At 39.5% G+C, this 19,990-nt stretch overlaps 1 protein-coding gene across 8 annotated transcripts in view; it reads left to right on the top strand.

Annotated features, from left to right (window-relative positions):
* Positions 1 to 19,990, top strand: part of SPPL2A (signal peptide peptidase like 2A) — a 39,586-nt gene that overhangs the window by 12,730 nt on the left and 6,866 nt on the right. For 3 of the 8 annotated variants that reach the window (XM_042039761.1, XM_042039757.1, XM_042039758.1), the window contains 14 exons: positions 3,859 to 3,978; positions 5,193 to 5,375; positions 6,142 to 6,231; positions 9,434 to 9,567; positions 11,192 to 11,343; positions 12,105 to 12,201; positions 13,493 to 13,594; positions 14,215 to 14,296; positions 14,559 to 14,633; positions 15,269 to 15,325; positions 15,481 to 15,534; positions 15,961 to 16,060; positions 16,893 to 16,970; positions 17,305 to 17,465. In XM_042039761.1, coding sequence (XP_041895695.1) covers positions 3,859 to 3,978; positions 5,193 to 5,375; positions 6,142 to 6,231; positions 9,434 to 9,567; positions 11,192 to 11,343; positions 12,105 to 12,201; positions 13,493 to 13,594; positions 14,215 to 14,296; positions 14,559 to 14,633; positions 15,269 to 15,325; positions 15,481 to 15,534; positions 15,961 to 16,060; positions 16,893 to 16,970; positions 17,305 to 17,465 — 1,485 coding nt within the window. Of the gene's footprint in view, positions 1 to 6; positions 128 to 3,858; positions 3,979 to 5,192; positions 5,376 to 6,141; positions 6,232 to 9,433; positions 9,568 to 11,191; positions 11,344 to 12,104; positions 12,202 to 13,492; positions 13,595 to 14,214; positions 14,297 to 14,558; positions 14,634 to 15,268; positions 15,326 to 15,480; positions 15,535 to 15,960; positions 16,061 to 16,892; positions 16,971 to 17,304; positions 17,466 to 19,606; positions 19,641 to 19,990 lie in introns of those variants that run through there. The other 5 variants (XM_042039760.1, XM_042039764.1, XM_042039765.1 and 2 more) reach the window with 5 other exon arrangements.

The following is a 19,990-nucleotide window of genomic DNA, read 5'->3' on the forward strand; positions in this document are numbered from 1 at the left end:
GGTGAAAGGCTCCGCGGGGGCGTGCGGAGCCCGAGCTCAGCGAGGCCCCTTCCCGAGCAGCCGGCGGAGGACGATGGGGGCGGCCGGGCTGCTGTGGGCCGCGCTGTGGGCCCTGCTGCTCCCGCTGGTAAGGACGCGGGGCCGCGCTGCCGCGCCGGCCGGGGCCGAGCGGCGCCACTCGGGGCCGCCCCGGCGGATGGGGCCGCCCGTCGCTTCCTTCCGCTGCCGGCTGAGCGGCTCCCTCTGCCTGCCTCATCCCCCGGACACGTTCCCGGGAGCTCCCCGGCCGCGGCGGGCAGGGCCCGCGCAGCTCCCGTCTCCCGCGGCTGGGCTGCGCTGGGCTCCGCCTGCCTCCGGGCGCCCCGGGGCGGCTCGGGCTGCAGTGTGGCCCGGGGGATTTGGGCCTCCTGGGCGCGCCTCGGGCGAGGCCTCTCGGTTCCCCCCACCGAGCCCGGGGAGCTCAGGCCGGGCCAGCTCCGGTCACTCCTTGGGAGCTGAGATAACAAATCTCACGGGTGCCGGCGTGGATAAACCTGGTGTTTCTAGAGGTGTTTAAATTTGGATGCGGGGAATGGGGAAGCTCCTAGTGTGTGTATGCGTCCTGATTTTTGTCTTGTTCATCTTCAGTGCCGTTTTGGTTTCGGTATGGCACATATTCTCCCTCTCCACAGGTGTACATTGCCATGGAAATCTGGCAGGCCAGACTACTCCAAATGGAGTAGTGAAATGGGGAAGTCAGAAATCTCTGTAACCGGCTTAGGCAGTACAAAGGACATATATGCATTAAATGCTGTTCCACGAAATTGTTTTGCTGTTGAGTTTTTTTATTTACCTAATTTTAACGAAGTTTTTATCTTGTTTTGGTAAGACAGGATGCAGAATACTTCTTTCCTATGTAGGAAGTCACCATTGGATCTGCTCAGCAACAGGTGCACAGCGCAGTCTGTTAGTACCTTGAGAATGCCTGTGGGGGAAGTAACTTGTCTCCCTTGCTTTTCCTGAATCCCACATAGCTGTCACTGGTGTGCTGGGCTTTTCTGAAGAGTGGCTTTGCTCCTTAACCTAGTGGTTTGCCGCTGCTGACAAGGGAAGAGGCTTCTGGCCTCCTATAGGACTCCAGGCCCTGTGTCCTGCCTCCTTCTTTGCTCTACAGATGCAGTTGTAGCAGTGGTGAGCACTGGACCCAGGTCATTCTGCCTCAGGAGCAGTGTCTTGGCATTAACAGCTTGGGGAGTTGGGACTGGGGAAGGACCACTGCTGCTCTGAGCATGGGCTCCTGTTCCCCTGGGTCACAGTGCCTGGAGAGAGGGAGAAGGGCCAATCTGTGTGTGTCACACGGCCACTGGCAGAACAACAAAATGATGGTTGTTCTATTCATGGCTATTTTTTTCCCTGCCTTTTTATGTTTCTGTGGGTTTTATGTTGTCACTTGCTATGTACAGACTACCATCTCCCTAGTCTGTACCTTTGAGTTTCTGTATGTCTTATCTAGGTACTAATGGTGATGGATGTTGTAAATATAGGCTTGGTTTGGTCTCTGTGTCTACTGGTTCATCTGATTTCCTGTATTCTACATGGTGGGGTTACTGATACACTCCAAAGCTCAGCAGTCAGGCCAAGCTTATATCCCTGCAGGGACAAGGACACGTTTGGAAAATTAAGGATTAAGAGACAGAATGAGACTTCTTCTCTATCAAGGATAAGGAATTATACAACAAAAATTTAAAGGTTGTAAGGGAAGGAAGTATGATGAGAGAACTACCTGTCAAAAACAGGAAGGAATTTGTTTGGAGGTGAGGGGCCATTGGGAATTGTCTGAACCTGAAGAGAAAGGAGATGGTGATGCCCCTTTAGGTAAGGGCAGCTGTTATGCCTTTTCTCCGTGTGGGAATGCTTTTATGCCAGAGCAAGTCAGCCTAGGGAAGCAGGTTAATCTTTTCAAGAGATGTTTTTGTGACCACACACTTAGTCTTGTTCTTAAGTAACAAGATGGAAAATGTGCTTGGTGAGAAATGCTAGCTTTGTATGTGTAGTGAGAGCAGGATTTGTTCAGTTCAGCTGACTGCAAGGCCACCTACCCAAACCGGTAGCCCTTGTCTGTTGTGAAAGAAGGATACTGAAGCCATTAGAAAGTAACAGGACTTTAGGTGGATGCAACAGGATTTCCGTGGGGATGGTCCAAGTGAGGCGCATCATGTAGTGTTTCTTTTAATTTTTAACTTCTAAATGCTGTCTTTAGAGCTTAGCAATGACTAGGTGTGGGCACACGTCATGCTCAGGTCCTGCCTCCCTCCACCTCATGAGGATGAATTGTGTTCCCTGGTTAATCCCCAGAGAAGGGAAGCTTGCCAAACAAAACATGCATATCAAATAAGCAAGTAATCACTCCTTCTAGGTAGATTCATGCTTGTGTAGCATTAACACTTGATTTCCTGGAACCCAGAAAACACTTATTATTCTACTTGATGAAGCAGAAAGAGCTTTTAATGGATGTAAACCTCTGGGGTTTGCACCTGTTGGAGGTAGTTACTGCTTTTAATTCACCATTACTTTGTACTTCTGGGTGAGTGCACTTAAGAGGGAAGCTTGATCATTTTTGTGCTGATCATAAATCATGGAACAATTTATTTTAGCTGACAGCTGAAGAACTGTTCTGTGTTAAACAGTTAATGTGCTCAGGCCCTTTGACACAGTTCTCCCAGCAGATGTTCATGCGCTGTGGCCAATATAATGGATTCCTCTGAAGAAGGTTTTTTGCTATTCAAACCAGGCAGACATAAACCTCTGAAACAATATCGTCACATGCTTTTATTTTCTCTCCAGTTCTCCCCTGCTGTAGAACACAAATCTTCTAGCTTGAGGAGAAATGCCTCTCTAGCACTGCTCGTTGCGTATCTGACAACTATTTGGGCTTCTCCCCCATACCCATGCCTACTTCTAGCTTAATATGTTAGTGGGTTTTTATACAAATCTGGAATTTAGAGCAGGATTTAATGTTTTCTTAATCTGATGATGCTTCATGCTATTGAGGTCAGTTTCAAGACAAACAGTTGAAAAAGATCATCTTCCAGGTTTTTTATGGTTACACTTCTTTGAGATGCAAATAATGTTTGTTTGTTTTCACTGCTTTATAGCTGTAGCTGCATCTAATCTTTAGTCTGTTCATTTATCCACTTAGATACCTGATCTTTATTAATGCTTGGGGAGAAGTATTATTCCTAACTTCATGAGAAGTTTTAGAATTCAGCTGTATTTGTAAATAACAGGAATCATATTATGTGAGGGAGTCTAATCTTAAGAAACACCAGTATTTTCTTAACTACACAAATTCTTCTTAAAGTACACTAGTTGGTCTCTTTGTGTTTACAGTTACTTGACCAAAAATATTTTGGTAATTGTCACATGATACGTACATACATAATACATATAATCCCCTACTTTATTAGTAGGGAAAATTCTAGAGTCTGCAAGGAGGCAAAGATTTTAATCTCTTTTCCAGGTACTGTTCTAATTGCTTTGCATGTAAAATGTTACACGTTTTGGAAGGCACAAGATAGAGAATCTGAAATCCTTTGCATAGGTTTTGTGCTGGTATTCTGCTTGGTGACATGAACTGTACATGTCATAAATACACTGTATTTGCAAAGAGGATAAGCAGCATTATATAGTAATTAGCTTATTACTAGTTTTCCAATCTGCTTTCAAGCTCCCCATCTCTTATGGAATCAGTCATTATGTAAAATAATTGAGTAAATTCCTTTTCTCTTAACAGTTCTTTCTCTTAAGCTTTTTAAAAGAATGTCTATATAACTGATATTCTGATCTTGGTTTAACTCAGAACACCCTGATCTGTTGCAGGTGGCTGCTGATGAGGGGATCCTGCACGCCTCTGGAGGTGGAGTGTCTCCAGTAACTAAGGATTACTGCGTCATTTACAATTCTAACTGGGTATCTCTTCCAAAAACCTTGGACAATGCTGTAAGTAGCTTGTAGTCATACTCTCCAAGAAAACCAGAATGCAGTATGAATTTGGGTTAACTATAACTGGCCTTCAACATTTTGGATTTAATAGGTGCTACACTGAATATTTGCCATTTTGGGTCATGTTGTCCCCTTCCCCCCAAACCACTCAAAAAAAAAAAATCTATAATGGACATTTCTATCCTTTAGAGAGTTGGCTTCTAGAGTTTACAAAAGGAATGCTCTCTGTATGCTTAGAATCAGTTGTAAATGTACTTATGTATTCATTTTATCCTGTTAAATTTTTTTTCTTCAGATGTTATCCTTAAGTCTAAGTTTTATATTTGGGAATTAAAGTTCTGTTTATTTGTTTACAAAAACTGGTAAAATTCTGAAACTTTTAAAAAATTTTCATTCATCAGTTTGATGTAGCATTTAATTGTCTTGAAAACATGTGGTGTAATAGGAGATTATCTGAAATGCACCATCATGCTGTATTTTCTGACTGTTGATGTGAGGCAGAAATAAATGTTCCTTAGGCATTTTTAGAAACAGGAAATACTTTGTGTTTGGGATTGATCAAGGCACTCTGTCTTTCCTTCTGTTCATTTGCAGACTAACTCAATGTCAAACACAGTAAAAATCATTTGTCTGCCCCAGCCATCTTTGCTGAGCCGCTTTGGCCACTGGGATGCCTTGAGCAACTAAAGAAAACTGACAATAATTTCAAGATAATTGTCCATATGAAATTAAACTTTGAAATAAGGAGATGATGATCTAAGTAAAACATTATTAGACTGAACAGCTGGTTTTGAACAAGCATAATACTTTGGACCTCTGATTATGTCGTATCCATCAGTGCTCTTTCGGCTTGTAAGGCCTGGAAATATCACAGAGTGTACACTGGATTCCCCTGAACTACAAGCAGTGATTTTCCTGTCTAATCAGTTTCTTATGATTAAATTATAATACAAACGGCTGTGAAGTTGCACTTAGAAATATCCAGATTACTTCTGCTCTATCCTGCTCTCAATGTCCCTTAGTATTGCAGGCTGCAGAAACTGCTGCTGTGATTTTATATTCCTGAATTAATCATTCTTTTCTGTTACACCTCTTTCTGGCAAATCTCAAGTTAAAGAGCATAGTAATGGAGTCATTTAGATTAATTTGTTTGTAATATCAATTTTTCTGCTTTAATCACTTTAATTCCTTTTCTCCCTCTTGCTCTGCAGACTTTCAGGACTCTGGAAAACCTGACTTCTACAGTCCTCTGCAATTCATCTGAAGTTCCTTCTGGCGTAATGAAAGACAAAGCAGTTGTAGTGATGAGAGGAAACTGCACTTTCTTGGAAAAAGCAAGAATTGCACAAAGTTTGGGTGCTAAAATGCTGTTGATTGCCAGTAAATCTAGGCTGGTAAGTTACAACACAGAGTTTTCTTGTGTAGTGAAATAGAGTCTTGTCTATTTGGTCCTGTGCAGGGTTAGCTGAGAGCAGCCCCACAAGCAGAGGACCCTGACCATGTGTGGGGTCCCAGCAGAGCCATTTGTCCTCCTCACAGAGCTGTGCTGGTGGGGCTGTGCAGTGCTGGGTTACATCTGCTAAGAGGAGCTACAGCTGAGCTGGATTTTTAAATGTCCCTTGTATCTTCAAACGTGTTTCTGATGCAAATACTTGTCTTTATCTTTCCCTAATTTTAGTGCATTCTGAACTCCATGTAAATTTAGCTGATACTGTTTTAAACATTTGTGATGAAAATAAGCTAGGAAAATATAATCCAAAATTGGAAATAAAAAAGGTATTGTGAGATCGCATTGCTTTTTTGTTCTCTATTGCAGCTGCAACGTGTATGTACCAATATGTACAATTTATGAATTTGTGTGATTATCACAGAAAGTTAATCTTGTTTTAGAAGTGTAGAAATTAAAAACAGTTTTGATTATTCCTTGTAATATTACATAAAAGCACAAGAGCTGTATGAATCCAGATGTGTTGGTAGTATCATTTGGTTTGATTTAAGTACATCTATCTTTATTGACCTTTTGCAAAGGGTGATGAATGAGCTTTTTGGCTTTTACCTTCCTACAAATACACTGAAATTGAAAGGATAATCTGCTTTTAGGGATTTAACCTACTTTGTAAATAGGCTCAACATACTTATCACTTACACTTTCTCTTTTAGTCTGCTATTTCAGATAACAAGACTGATTTTGAAGATGTGACTCTTCCAGTTGCTCTTATAAGATATAATGACATAGTAGATATGCAGCTGGTAAGTAACAGAACTTCAGCATGTTATGGTTGTATAAACTTAAATATTTGAACAAATAAATTAATTTCAGGTCAGGTCTGGATGTCTGCCTGATTTGAATGTGCTTAGATACTGCTTTCAGTTCTAGGAGAGGATGGACATTTAGTTGTGGAAGTACTGGTCTTCCTAATCAGGTGAACAAGAGAGAACAATTGATTGATTAGAACACAGAATGGGAAACAATACCTAACTGGAGATGGGGAGCCTTAGAAGTCTTTCTGCTGAACAAGATAAGCTGTCTTCCAGTAGACTTGGGTACAGTTGCAGGTGCCTGACATTCCTGAAGAGCTGTAGCCTGAGAGGATTGTTCCTTTAGTGCAGAAGCTACAACAGCTGAGCTTGTAGCTACTGGCACCAGAGCTTTCAGGCAAGCAGCACCTGAGCAGGTTGGATCTTGAGGAAAAACTGAGAGTTTTTTTGCCTTTGGCAGATGATGAGCTCCCTCTATACAGTGTGACAGCATCAGCTACAGAGTGGTTAGGCAGTGTGGTTTGAGTTTCTGCTGGTGAGTTCGTGGAGAGATGCCAAATGCATGTTACTAAAATGTGGCAGTTGTGGTATCTCCTACACTTTATAAGCAGGGCAGTTTGTTTTGGGAGGATTTGGAGTTTCTTTTCCTTGGCATGTAACATTAGGATAACAGAATATTGCACAGGTTTTAAGGAAAACAGTATCTTTTCTTCAGTGTGGCTTTTTCTGTTGTTATTATATTGTTTTGGGGTTTTAATTTAGTGTTGAATAGTTTTGCTAAGCAGGAGTTGAATTGCACATGTTTTTCTGTGGATAGCAGAGGCTAGCTTCTTGAGTTGAATTTGCAAGCTCGCTTCACCATTTCTGCTCTTAATCTTCAGAGCTGCCATGGGAGGTTGTCTTAGGTAAGTATGCAAACTGAAACTGCCTAGATTTGTAGGACTCTGGTTGTTTACTGTTGTGATTAAAGATAGGTACTTGCTGAGCACTGACATGACTGAAGGTTTGTGCTGACTGCCACAGCCTTGGTAAATACTGTGGTTGGGTTCAGGTTGTCCTCTGTCTTCAGATTTGTTTCTTCAAGTCAGATAAGTGTTGTTTGCTTAGCTGAGTGGTTTTAGGATGCCCTACTAACATGAAAGGGAACTAGGGCAAGTTAGGACTCTAAATGGTTCTGAATCTTCTCTGCACCACTTTATTGCCCAGGAGTGGTGTCATGCAGAATCACTTCTGTACAGCTGTAGTAACTCACCAAAGCACCTCTGCTCTAGATTGGTGTGCCAGGTGATGGCTCACACTGCTGCCGAATCAAATAATTCATTTTTGTCTTTTAATGAGACTGCCTTCATAAAAGTAGTGAGGGACACAGCCTAGACTACAAGGGATCTTTCCTAGTTCTGCTGTAGTTTTTTGCCAAAGCCTCCTGTCATGTTGCTGGCAGCTGTTATTTTGAATGATATTCTATGCACAGAATCCAGCAGCCATTGTACACTTCCTACTACAATTGCATTTCTGGTTTAACTCTCTTTAAAGCTTCCAGTTTCTCCTTTTATTTAGAAGAGAGAGACCACACAAGTCTGAGGGACTAGTTTGCATAAGCATTCTTTTTTCTTGTCAAGACTTCATCTCTGTGAGCCTTGACCCTTAGAGCCAGGTCTGTTAAGAGTCTTGATAGCAATAGCAGAGACTTACTAACCTTCTAGTCAGTGGACAGCTCTCTTGCAGAGTTTTAACCTGATGCAGGCTGTTTCATTCTAGTGCTCTCTGTGGTGGAAGTTGAGACTTACAAAGTTTTTAGTGAAGAGAGGAACAAAAGGAAACAATTGCTTTAGATTCTAACGTGAATCATACTTTGTAAGATTTATGAAACTTAAAGGAAAAACTGGATTAAGATCTGTTGGAACTGAATATTAAAAATGTATAAGCCTCTTGGGGTTTTTGGCATTTTTTTGGTTTGGGTTTTTTTTTTTTACATAGAGGATGCTGTGATTTGAATAGGGTTTTTTCCCTTTAATGTTATGTTCCACTTCATACAACTGCAATGTTTCACTAGAACTTAATTTTATTCCTTGTTTTTGAACTTCCATAACTTCAGGCAAAAAGAATGATTCTGACTTCTTTAGCCTGCAGGAAGGTTATTATCTGTAATTAGAAATTCAGATGCTGAAATGAGTCAGCTTTCTTCATATGTGGCCACTGTATTCCACTCTACTACTGGGCTTCCCATTCAGTCTTTCTACTGCCAGTTTGATCTTTCTGAAGCCAAACCTGTCTGTCATGTTCTTCTCTCTCCTGCTTTTATCTCACATGCAGACTGTAAACAAATCTGGGGTTCTTTTCTGCATCTCTGAAGTCTGTTCTCACTGCACAATTATTTTAGATGTCTGGACTTAGTTTGACTGCAACAGCAAACTTGTCTTCCCCACTACTTGGCATTTCCTGTCAAATTATCATCCCTTTTTTGTTTTTCAAATCTCTCCTTTCAGTCAAATGGAAGCACCTTGGTTTTGCTTTCAAGATTTTTGTGCAATTCAGTACCAGTTACATCTCAGTGTTCTCTCCCATTTTCTTCTGTGTACTTCAGCTGCTTGTTTTTTTTCCTTAGGTCTTAAATTTTTTAAATAGTGTGAAATTGTTTTCATTTGAATCCATCTCAAATCATGTTTTTGTGAAGCTGTTGGTAAATAACTTTCTACCACCTTGAGCTGTCACTGCATTCTGTCTGAAGCCTCATGTCTGTATCTGAACTGGGAGTTTTGTGGGTTTGAGAGCTAGAGGTAGACTTCTGCTGGTACTGTGATTCTGTATTTCAGGCTGATTGAGTTAGATGTGCTTTCCTGCAGAGCAGATGTCTTTGACAGCACTTGGTATATTCTGGGGAGGCATTTGGGTTAGAGGCACAACTTCTCAGAAGTGTGGAAAGAATGCAAGGGAGTACCATTTTCTCTTGTGCTATCTCTGTATTTACACAGCAGTAGTAATAGGTTTGTTTCCAAACCTGACCATCCTGAAAGGTAGCATGGAAAGCATTGCTTCTTGGCAAACATATGACATGTCTTGTGCAGTAAGTTGAAAACTTCCTCTCAGCATTGTATAGGCTAAGAGTAGGAAATCATGATGTACATCTAGTTGGAAAATAAGCAACATAATTTCTTTGTTCTCCTTGTGAGCCAACGTGCATGTTGTATTTCAGGTGCTTGGAAATGAAGTTAATGTGACTCTGTATTCACCACCTTTGCCAGAGTTTGATTACAGTATGGTTGTCATCTTCCTGATTGCTGTGTTTACAGTGGCACTGGGAGGCTACTGGAGCGGAGTAGCAGAACTGTAAGTTTGTTAAATGGAACTGCTTAAATTACATGGACTGCAAAGCTTGTGAAAACTGTCACTATGATCAGTGGGATATTATTTTCTTTTAGGTTGGTAGTTAAAAAATTAGAAGATCTAAGTGCAATTAGCTGCTTTTCCATGAAATGCACTGTAACCTCTGAAAAATCACCATAGGTCTTTGAGGAACCTTGAGCATAAATTGTAAAAGTCCCTGAGGGATAATGCAGCTCTTGGGAGGAGGCATGAGTTAACATTTTGACAAATTACCAAACACTCAGTAACTGGCATCATAATTCTCAAAAACTGGCTGTAGCTGCCTTTGAGAGCATGGCATTATTCTGCAGTATTTCTTGGGTGTCTGTGTATGCTAAATGGGCCAGTGTTTCTTGGTACCTTCAGGGTCTCAGTGGTGTTCTGGTGCTTTGCTCCCCAGAACAACAAGGAGAGGATTGTATGTGATAACAGCAGCTTCCTTTTTCCCACAGTTATGCAAATCTAGCTATTTTAAAGAGATTAAAGAAGTAGAAGGAGGGGAAGTGTGTATGTTTCTTTTTTTGAAGGTTGGATCTGATTATGCTTCTTTTTCACCCGGCAGTGCTGCAGGGTGTGGCTGCACTGAATGCTAAAATAACAAAATGTGGTGCTGTCTCCCATATTAAAAATACCTAGATGTAATTTATTAAACTAGTTAAAGCACTCTTTCATAAGTCTAGGGTGAGCTTATTTTTTTAAAAAAGCTGCTTATTCAAAACCTGTTTTCTGAGAAGGTGATTCATCTAACAAGGTGCCTTGCTCCTGTGGGTTATTCTCTTTTGAAGGTGGCTGTTTCAGTGCTGAATTCAGAGTTTTGTAGGTAGGTCCTGGGATTCCTCAGGAACACACTATCTGATGGACAATTTGCACTAGGTCTGTACTAAGGAGTAGAAGGGCTATCTGCTCAAAGAATGACCACAGCAATTTAAGTCTCCTTATTTTGCATGGTGAGGCATAAATATGGAGTATGTATGCACAGAAATCCAATTCCCAGTGAAAATCCCCAATTATACCACCTCTCTTGCACTCTATGAGGTGTAAGGGTGAAAGAACTAGTACTTAGCTAGCTTCATTCTGTTAACATGCATGGCTTTTGCAGACACTTAATGTCTAGTTGAGGTTTTAAGTGTGCAATACCCACAATTTTGATTTATTGTAGACATATTTATCAGATTGTCTACGTTTAGCCCAAAAAATTTTGTAGTCAGAGGTGATGCACTAATAGAGCTCAGTGTGTGCATCCTGAAAAGTAGTTTAAGAGTATAGTACTACTTTTTTTCACATGGATCAGGGGTTTGGTTCGTGGTGCTCCCTTAAAGTTGGCAATTACCACACCATTGGAAAGGAGTGCAATTAAGAATCTTTTCCTTGTGATTAGTGCTAGGTTGGAGGTGCATATCTTCATTAAAAGATGGAGAGAATCTCAAACTATAACCATACCATTTTCTGTGGTTTTAAGTCTAACAGTAGTATGAAGGACTAAACTGAAACCTTGTCTAAATGTTCCATAACCAACAATTCTGGTCCTAGTAAAACATTTTCATAATCTGTCATCTGAGGTAAATGTGTTTGTTGTTTCTTAAAACAGTGAGAATCTCAAAGCAGTAGCGAGTCCCGGGGAGAGAGAAACCCGACGGAAGAAGGAAGAAAATGTTACTTTCACCCCTGTAACAGTTATCTTGTTTGTTGTCATCTGTTGTGTCATGCTGGTCTTACTTTATTTCTTCTACAAATGGTTAGGTAAGAAACAATGAATAATCTCATTTGACTTATTTTTCTGCATGATCTTATTAAGTGTTTAAGTCTAAAAAGCTAGATTTCTAAACTAAAATGAATGTAACTTTTTAAATTGTTCTCTCCATGCATGATTTGAGGGTTGAAAGAATGCAGTTGCTACTTAAAGGAGAGGTTTCTTCAGCTATCTTACAACGACTGCCTTGGCAGTGCTTCCTCTGAATGAAGTCATGTGGAAGAGAGGTGACTAATGATGAGCAAAAAAAATATATTATTTATGTCAACGTTCTTGGGAGGATGGCAGTGACAACCTGGTAGTGTTTAGAGTTCGCTTGATGAGAACATTTTTTGCTAGTTGGGGTTTGGTGTTTGGTTTTAGTTTTTTGGTAGTGAGGATCTGGCTAGAAAGCAATTCTGATACCTCTGAGTCAAGTTTTTGCTTGATGAGAACTTCCTCATGGCAGAAACACTCAGAAATCAGCATTTTCTATAATTAACAGACTGTGGTCTCCAGTGGCTGTTGAGCACTGCTGTAACTGTTAACAGTTTATATCATGGAATCATAGAATCCTCAAGGTTGAAAGGGACATTCAAGATCATCCAGTCCAACTGTCCACTCAGTACTGTCACTGCAACCTTTAAACCACATCACCCAGTGCCAGATCCAGACACCTCCTGAACCCAAAATACCAAATGTATGTTATTGTGTTTGTTTCCTGTTTGCTATTTTTTTGTTGCTGATTCCCATCTTCATTGGTTTTATTTAGTATATGTTATAATATCAGTCTTCTGCCTGGCATCTGCGATGAGTCTGTACAACTGTCTTGCAGCATTAATAGGAGAAATCCCAATTGGGCAGTGCAGGTATTGTGCACCTTTCACTTACTAAAAATAGAAACTTTCCTCTGGGTATTTTCTGGTTGTTACTCAAGGCAGCATGAAAATATGGGAACAGTCTGACAAATTGTTTCCTGTATGGTTTTAGTGTGTGGGATAGTTACAAAAGAAAATTACAAGCTGCTTTATTAAATATTAAAGGTATCTGTAGCATGATCAACAGTTACAATAGTTGCAGGAGATTTGCTGCATTGCCTTTTTTTGAAAGCATTCTGTAATCAAATTTGAAAGGCTCTGCTTGGCTGGCTGAGCTTGGTTTTACAGAATCCTGGTTGTCTGTCATATGTGCTTATTTTGTTCATCAAGGAACTCTGTAAGGGGAGGATCCTGCACATTTGATCCTATTTGGAGCAAGTACTGTGCTATAGGCAGTAGAGGGGTTTTTCCTTCTTTTTGACCTGTACTATACCTGCCAAGTTTTAACTTTCAGTGTAGACAACACATTGCTCATGTCATCTGTGTTAGGAGGTCGTGGTTACAGTCCTCACGTGGGTGGTGAGTTACCAGTGCACAGATGGGTGCTTCTTACCACTCTGAGTTAAATATCCTGCACCTATTAGGGAGTATGGGAGTGTCCCTGTTTTCCTCCCCTGCATTTTCACTTTTTCACTGAATATTTAATGCAACCAGTAGTTCTTTTTCCCCAAAAAGAACAATGCTTATGAACTTGGAAGTATGTCAGTCATGTGGTTTGCATGTTACTTAGTGCAGGATATTCCTGTCAGGTGATTTAGTAGCCCATCAAAGGTAGTAATCAGGTAGAAAAGAGGTTTTGTGTAAGCTACAGGAGAAGCATTACTTCTGTCAGTTATCAGTTCAAGAACTGTCACAGAAAACTGAGTAAGTGGTAGAAATGGATATTGGCTCACAATTTTGCAATACATAGTTACTTAATTTTTAATCTTGTATTATGTTTCTTAAAATTGCTTTTTCTCAGCAGTACCATTTTGTGCAATTATGAGATGTCTGTGCCTCACTGACATAGCTCAGTTGGTATAATTGTTACATGACAGAAATGGATTAAACAAGCTCATCTGCTTGCTGCCTTCCCTGGATATGTTTGCTAGAATGAGGACAGGCTATCCAAGCCCCTCTTGGCTTGTTTTTAGTGCAGCCCAGAAAGGGATTGGTGCTGCAGTTGCAAGAAGAAGAAACTCCTGGATTGAGAACACCTTGTCATCTTAAGAACCCATGATAGCACAGGCATGTGTCTTGGCTGTTGCAGGCTTTCTCTTTTAATTTAATTCATTTCTTTTAGGGTTACATGTTGCAACAAAACCATTGAAGTGAGGCTTATTTTTCTTGCTGTATTCTGCATAGCAGCAGCTGTTGTCTGGGCAGTATTTCGAAATGAAGATAGGTAAGTGATGCATTCTCACTTACGAGTAAGGTGAATAATTGGTGTTAATGAACTTCCCAGCATACAACTAATCCTGGAGCGCAGCATCCTTCTAAACTCCAGTGCCAATTTCAAAAAGATCATGAAAGTATTTTGAAGCTTAACAAGCATGGGAGTAATAGAGAACAAAGCTATGCAAATGAACTGTGTGGTAATTTAAAGTTACAAAAAACTATGAAGGTGAGGAAGAACTAGCTTGATTACTAACGATTGCCACAGAAGAAAAGAGGTACAGAATAGCATAGGGAATAGCTCTGCTCAGCAGTAACTACAACATCCCTGTGTTATCAAGGCTGTTTCCAGCACAAATCCAAAACATAGCCCTTACCAGCTGTTGTGAAGAAAATTAACTCTATCCCAGCCATTACAGCTGGGATAGCACAGACAGTTACCTATTTATGATCAGAGGCTGGTGTAAATTGCCCATCTTGAAACTAGGACTTCTGTGGTTTTGGTAACAGTAAATCTGAGAAACTAATTTCTTGCTTGCTGAGAAATTGTCCTTGCTATTTCCAGCAAAATCTAGATTTCAGCAGTAGTTGGAACAACCTGTAAAAATGGTTTGGGTTTTTTTTTTTTAGGTGGGCGTGGATTTTGCAAGATACTTTGGGAGTTGCTTTCTGCCTAAACTTCATTAAAACACTGAAAATGCCCAACTTTAAGGTACTGTAAGTTGCTTACCATGAGATAGTATTCTACTGCCTTGAATCTGTAAGTTTACTGTCAGGAAGTAGGTTTTCAACATGCAAGAAATATATATTAAAAACCATAAATTTTACAATTTTTAATAATTATTAAAATAAACTAATCCTGTTCTAAATGTTATGCCAGATTAAAAAACATGGTACAGTAATGGTGCCAGAATCTAGCTGTGTGATACTTGAAAACCCACAGTAATATTTTCTTCTCTTTTTTTTTTTGCCAGTCCTGTGTAATACTTCTAGGCCTCCTCCTTCTATATGATGTGTTTTTTGTCTTCATAACACCATTTATCACAAAGGTATGTCTGTGAATTTATTGTAAGAACAAAAATGTCTGGTCATTGGGTCTGTATTTTTGTTTAACAGGTCAGTGTTTGCAATGGTCTCAAGGTGGAAAAGCTGATTTCCATTTTTCCCCATATAAGCCAACAGTGGCCTAAATTTTTATGGCAATCACATGGTCAAAAGTAAACCATCCCCAGTTAGTGTGAGGGATAGTGTGATCAGGAGAAATTACTGCCCTCCATTTTTTTCCTTCTTTTACTTTGAACACCCATTTTTTGGAATGTGCTGTGGTACTTTCTGCAGTGTTCACTTGCAGTGTGGTACGAACTGTGTGCAAGTGTTAACCTGCTTTTATTTTGAAGCAGAAAGCTCATGGCAGAAAAAGCTGACATGTTTTTATCTAAAATTCCAGCTACATCTAGTGGACTTGTTGTTTGGGGGTTTTTTTAACATTATTTTAGGCTGGACTACATGTTTTTATTGCAGAACAATACTGTATAATACTGTACAATACTGGGGCATTCCCTTTGATATTCAGGATTTTTCCAATCCTGAATTGTAAGTGGATGTACAAGCAGTTTTTGTACATGTAGTATGAAAGTTTTGGTGCATTAAACCACTAACTTTTGAAAAATAACTTCAATTTCAGAATGGGGCAAGTATAATGGTTGAAGTTGCAGCTGGTCCCTTTGGAAACAGTGAAAAGGTATGAGCAGTCACTGTAACATGCAGCATTAAAGTACTGACTCTGTGTAGCTAATTCATAGTGTGCTTTTCAGCATAACTTTCTCACAAAATATAGCCAGCTTCTGCTATTTTCTTATAAGTATTAAATGCCTGTTGACTTGGGTTTGATCCTAGAGTGATGGAAACTTGGTGGAAGTCCCTACTGAACGCTCAGCTCCCCATGAGAAAGTAAGGATTGTATTTCAGATACTGGATTTTTAAATTATTTCCTCTGAAAAGACTATTCTTTTGGGGAAAACTTCACTGTCCAAATTTCTCTTTAGGGCCTGGATATCGTTGATCAGTATTCTATAGTTAGGTTAATAATCCAGATTTGTTACTCCCGTTATATGGTTAAATATTGTTTTAACTTTTTTTTTCATGTGTGCATATTATTTGTAAATCTGAAATTCCAGCTTACCAGTTGCCTTAAGCTTTATCTACTTTCTATGTTGGTTTCTGGTTTTTACTTCAGGTTCTACCTATTTTGAAGTTCTGCATTAACAATAAATTAATTATATTTAAACTGTTTATTAATTTAAGCAACCAAAAAAATCCAGAACACTGGAATGCTTTAGATGAGATTTATGTGGCTTCTGAAATAATGTTTTACAGTTACCCGTGGTTATTAGAGTGCCTAGACTGGAACACTCTGCATCGACACTCTGTGACTTGCCCTTTTCATTGTTGGGTTTTGGAGACATTATTGTCCCAGGTGAGCAAATATTTTTGGTAACTGTAACTTATGAATAAATATTTTGGGTTTTATTCTCAGCTGACTTGCAGCAGAGTTTATTCACAGAGTAATTACTAAACTGAATGCAGCAGTTTGCCTTAATCAGTCAATGCAGAATACAACAAAAGCCAGAGTAGAAGAAGAAAGCTCAGTATGTTACAGAATACTTAAATAGTGAAAGGTTTTCTATTTTCTGTTGTACTGGATTGAGTAAATGCAAGTCCCAGAGGCAAATCCAGTTGTCAGAATTAACTAAATTTCATCAAAATCCCATAGAAAGCAAATATTTTGTGACTTCTTAGGATTTTCATATTCTAGACTATGTAATTAGAGGTGAGGTAATGTAAAATATTGCCAAGTTTTTCCATCTTTCTCAGAAGAGCTGAATTTGGCCCTATTTGGAGTCTTGAGCACATTACTTTAACTGAGCATGTGCAGGCAGAATTGCTGAATGTTAAGAGTGAGCATTAGAATCCTGTTGAAGAAAAGTATTAAAAATAGGTTACATTTCTCTATTAGAAAGCTGAAAATAGCACAATGTAATTAGGTTGCTTAAAACCCCCAGCCTTTAATTCCAAGCTTGCTTGGTTCATATTTCTGTTACGGTTTTGATTTTCTAGACTTATGATAGGATTTCTTAGACTGATTCTTGCCTTTACAGAAAAAATAATTGGAAGAAGATAAAACAATAATGGGAAGTCTTACTATAAATTCTTTTATGCTGTTTTCATTTGGAAAATTGGGGAGAGAAAAAATCATGACTAAACATTTCATTAATCCTTTTCCTTTTTAAATTTTTTTTTCCTTCAAGGGCTTCTGGTTGCCTATTGTCGAAGATTTGATGTTCAAACAAGATCATCTTCTGTATACTACATTTCCTGCACAATAGGTAAATCATGTGATATTTCAGCATTGTTGATCTTCATGGTAGCTTTTTTAAAATGGCAAAACTAGATGGTTTTCTTCAGGTAAGGTTCAGTGTTGTCAAGAAACGCTTTATAAACTCTTTTTAGTGTACCTGCTTATATGTAAGGTGACTATTCTCTGTGGTAGTCAATTGCTTTGAGAAATCTTGCAAATACAGAGCAACCTGTTGTGTCTCTCCTTCAGTTATATTAACAAAGAAAATATTGCTTAAAAAGAAATTCTGTCTTACTAAATGATTGACTTAATCTAAAAATCCTCCTGTTCTTAATTGTGTATGTATGAATGTCTTTTTATAGCTTATGCTGTTGGTATGGTGCTGACTTTTGTTGTCCTGGCATTGATGAAGATGGGGCAGCCTGCCCTTCTCTACCTTGTACCATGTACACTCATCACGAGCTCCCTCGTTGCCTGGAGGCGCAAAGAGATGAAGAAGTTTTGGAAAGGAAGCAGTTACCAGGTAGGCTGGATGCCTTGGGTATTTTGTTGTTAGTTCTTTTGAGTATATGCTTCTCTGAGAACTTGGTGATATATCACCTGCAATCCAGTTTTTGCTAGTTTTCCTGTAATCTTCTGGAGCTAATAAGGAAAAATAGTCTTTACCCTTAGAAAATCTTAGTCTTGTAGTTGATATGGCAGAACAAAGCTCAAGGGAGATGAAATAGCTGGTTCAGTACTCAGGGAGGAAAAGAAATTTGTTCTATCCACTTTGAAATGTTTTCTTGTGCTGTAACATTCCTCGTCTATCATCTTGATGTGGTATAACATGAGTCACTGAACTAAGCATGCAGACTCCAAACTGTACCAGTTCTGTATTAGAGACAGCTCAAAAAAACTGGTGATCAACTAGAACTTCAGAAACTTTCCATGCATCACTGATGGCCTACATCATCAGGTTGTATGGAGCATTCAGGAACAAAATAGCTGGGTTATAGAATTGTTTCCTATCGCAGCACACACTGTGGGCACACTGCCTTGGATAATCTATTTCCCCTTTGGTTACGTCTAACACTACCCAGGAACTGCAGTTCTTAAAATCCCACCAGTTGATACGTGCACATTTTCCCTGATGGGACTTGCTGTTGTAACTGAGTGTGCCAGTAGCCCTTGAGAGCTGGCATTTATCATAATACAGACCAGTCTCAAGATTACTCTGTGCTTTGCTTGAGACCTAAGTCCACTATTGTTTGAATTGAGGCACCATCACCTGTACCTAGGGCATGTTGAACTCAGAGATGAGATAGTCTCTTCTGGGGGAGAGTGGGTATCAAGTTGATGGTGAATAGAGGCAGCTCCTGCTTGTTTAGCTTCTGGATTGGAAGGTTTAAGTGGGTCAGTGGAAGTCGAGGGTAATTCTTGTAAAGGTAAAGCTACAGGTACTGGCTCCTATAGTATTACTAGCAAAATGCTACTGGTTGTTGATCTAATACTCTACACCTGCTTCAGCTGGAGTTTGGTTTAGGTGTGAAATTACTCTGGAGATTTTCAGCTTTAACTAAATACCCTGTCTTTCTGTTTACAAAATCAACTCCTTTCATGGGTGCAGTGAACAGAAATGTTACTCTGTAGGTCAGAATGAATTTGGCTTACTGTGCATTTATATATAAATTAGTGACTTTTAGCTCTTCTAAAATAAACAAGGTCACATTTATGAAGCCCAGTAGCTCTGGGTTTGTTGGGAGGAAAACACTTAGCAATTTATTTTCCTCACTTGAGTTCTGAGTAAGATTGGCCTGAATAAATTTGGCAGGTCTCCTTAGCGACAAAAAATTTCTTGCACTTCTTGTAGCAAAACTCATACTTGAAAGAATTATGTTGCCATAGTAGTTATTTCATGTCCTTTCAACTGGTTTCTTGAAGGATTAAAACGACTCTGAACTGCAGAGTAGTTTTGAACTTGTTTTGAGTCAGGTGACTTCATTTCTAGCACAATATAAAATGCTGATTTCAACCCCCACTCCACCACCCCTGAGTTAGACTTCTCTGTAGTTGAGCCTGTAGTTGACCTCTGTGTAACTTTGTTAACTCCTATTTTTCTATAACTTTCTGAAGAATATTTTTATATTAATTTTTTATTCTCAGAGAGTTATTCAAGTTGCACTCTCAAAATGCTGCAGGGTTGATCTTTCTCGGATATTGTCCTCCTTATCTAAAACTGTATTTTGAACTGTCCTTACTGAACTTACAAACATGCAAAAAAATCCAAGTAAACAAACAAAACCCCGAATAGCCCCAACCCACACAGCCCCAGGGCTGAAATCTCCAGTTTTCAGTGCTCATTCTGAGGAGGAAAGATACAGAAAGGTGTCAGAAGACAATTTTTTTCAACATCAGTGATTCAGACTTGGGCAGAGCTGCTCCATTGACAAGGGTGGCCAGACTTGTGTAGAGGTTTCCTTTGCCCTCATGGGAACAAAAAACCCTTGCAGAGCTGTTAGAGCAAAGTGTCCTAAGAATAGGGGTAGAAGAGCATATACAGTGCATCAGGTGACTAAACTTCTAAGAATAGTCCATTAGTTACATTTTTGGAATTTTGGGTTTTTCTGATTTTTTGTTGGTTTTGTTGTATATGATTTTAATAATGGAATGAATTCTATTTAGGTGTTGGACTCCTCCAGGACGCCTTTGCTACAAGGTGTGATTATGGCCTTCTTTTACTGCAACTTTATTAATCATCTTACAGTTCTTTTTTCTTCTTTTTCCCCCTCTGCTTCTTCTTTTCAGTCTTTTTTGCATCTACTTCTTAATTTTTGTATTAATAACTCAATAGAAGAGGGTAGAACTGAAGACAAGATACAAATCTGTATTCACACTTAGGTCTTTTGCGTTTTTTATTTTTTTAAAGGAGTTAAGGAAAACATAAGTAGCAATGAAGCCATGATTCCTAAGCCTGAAGGCAGGCTTTGTATGCTTCTCTACTCTCTAACTTCCCAAATCCCTAGGAGTGTCTTCAAATATTTGCAGTTAGTGTTAGTTCCTCTTCTG

The sequence above is a fragment of the Corvus kubaryi genome, unplaced genomic scaffold, assembly GCF_017639235.1.
Source record: "Corvus kubaryi isolate FWS band 111438036 unplaced genomic scaffold, C.kubaryi_AGA036_p1.0 37394, whole genome shotgun sequence".
In the NCBI taxonomy this organism is placed as follows: Eukaryota; Metazoa; Chordata; class Aves; order Passeriformes; family Corvidae; genus Corvus; species Corvus kubaryi.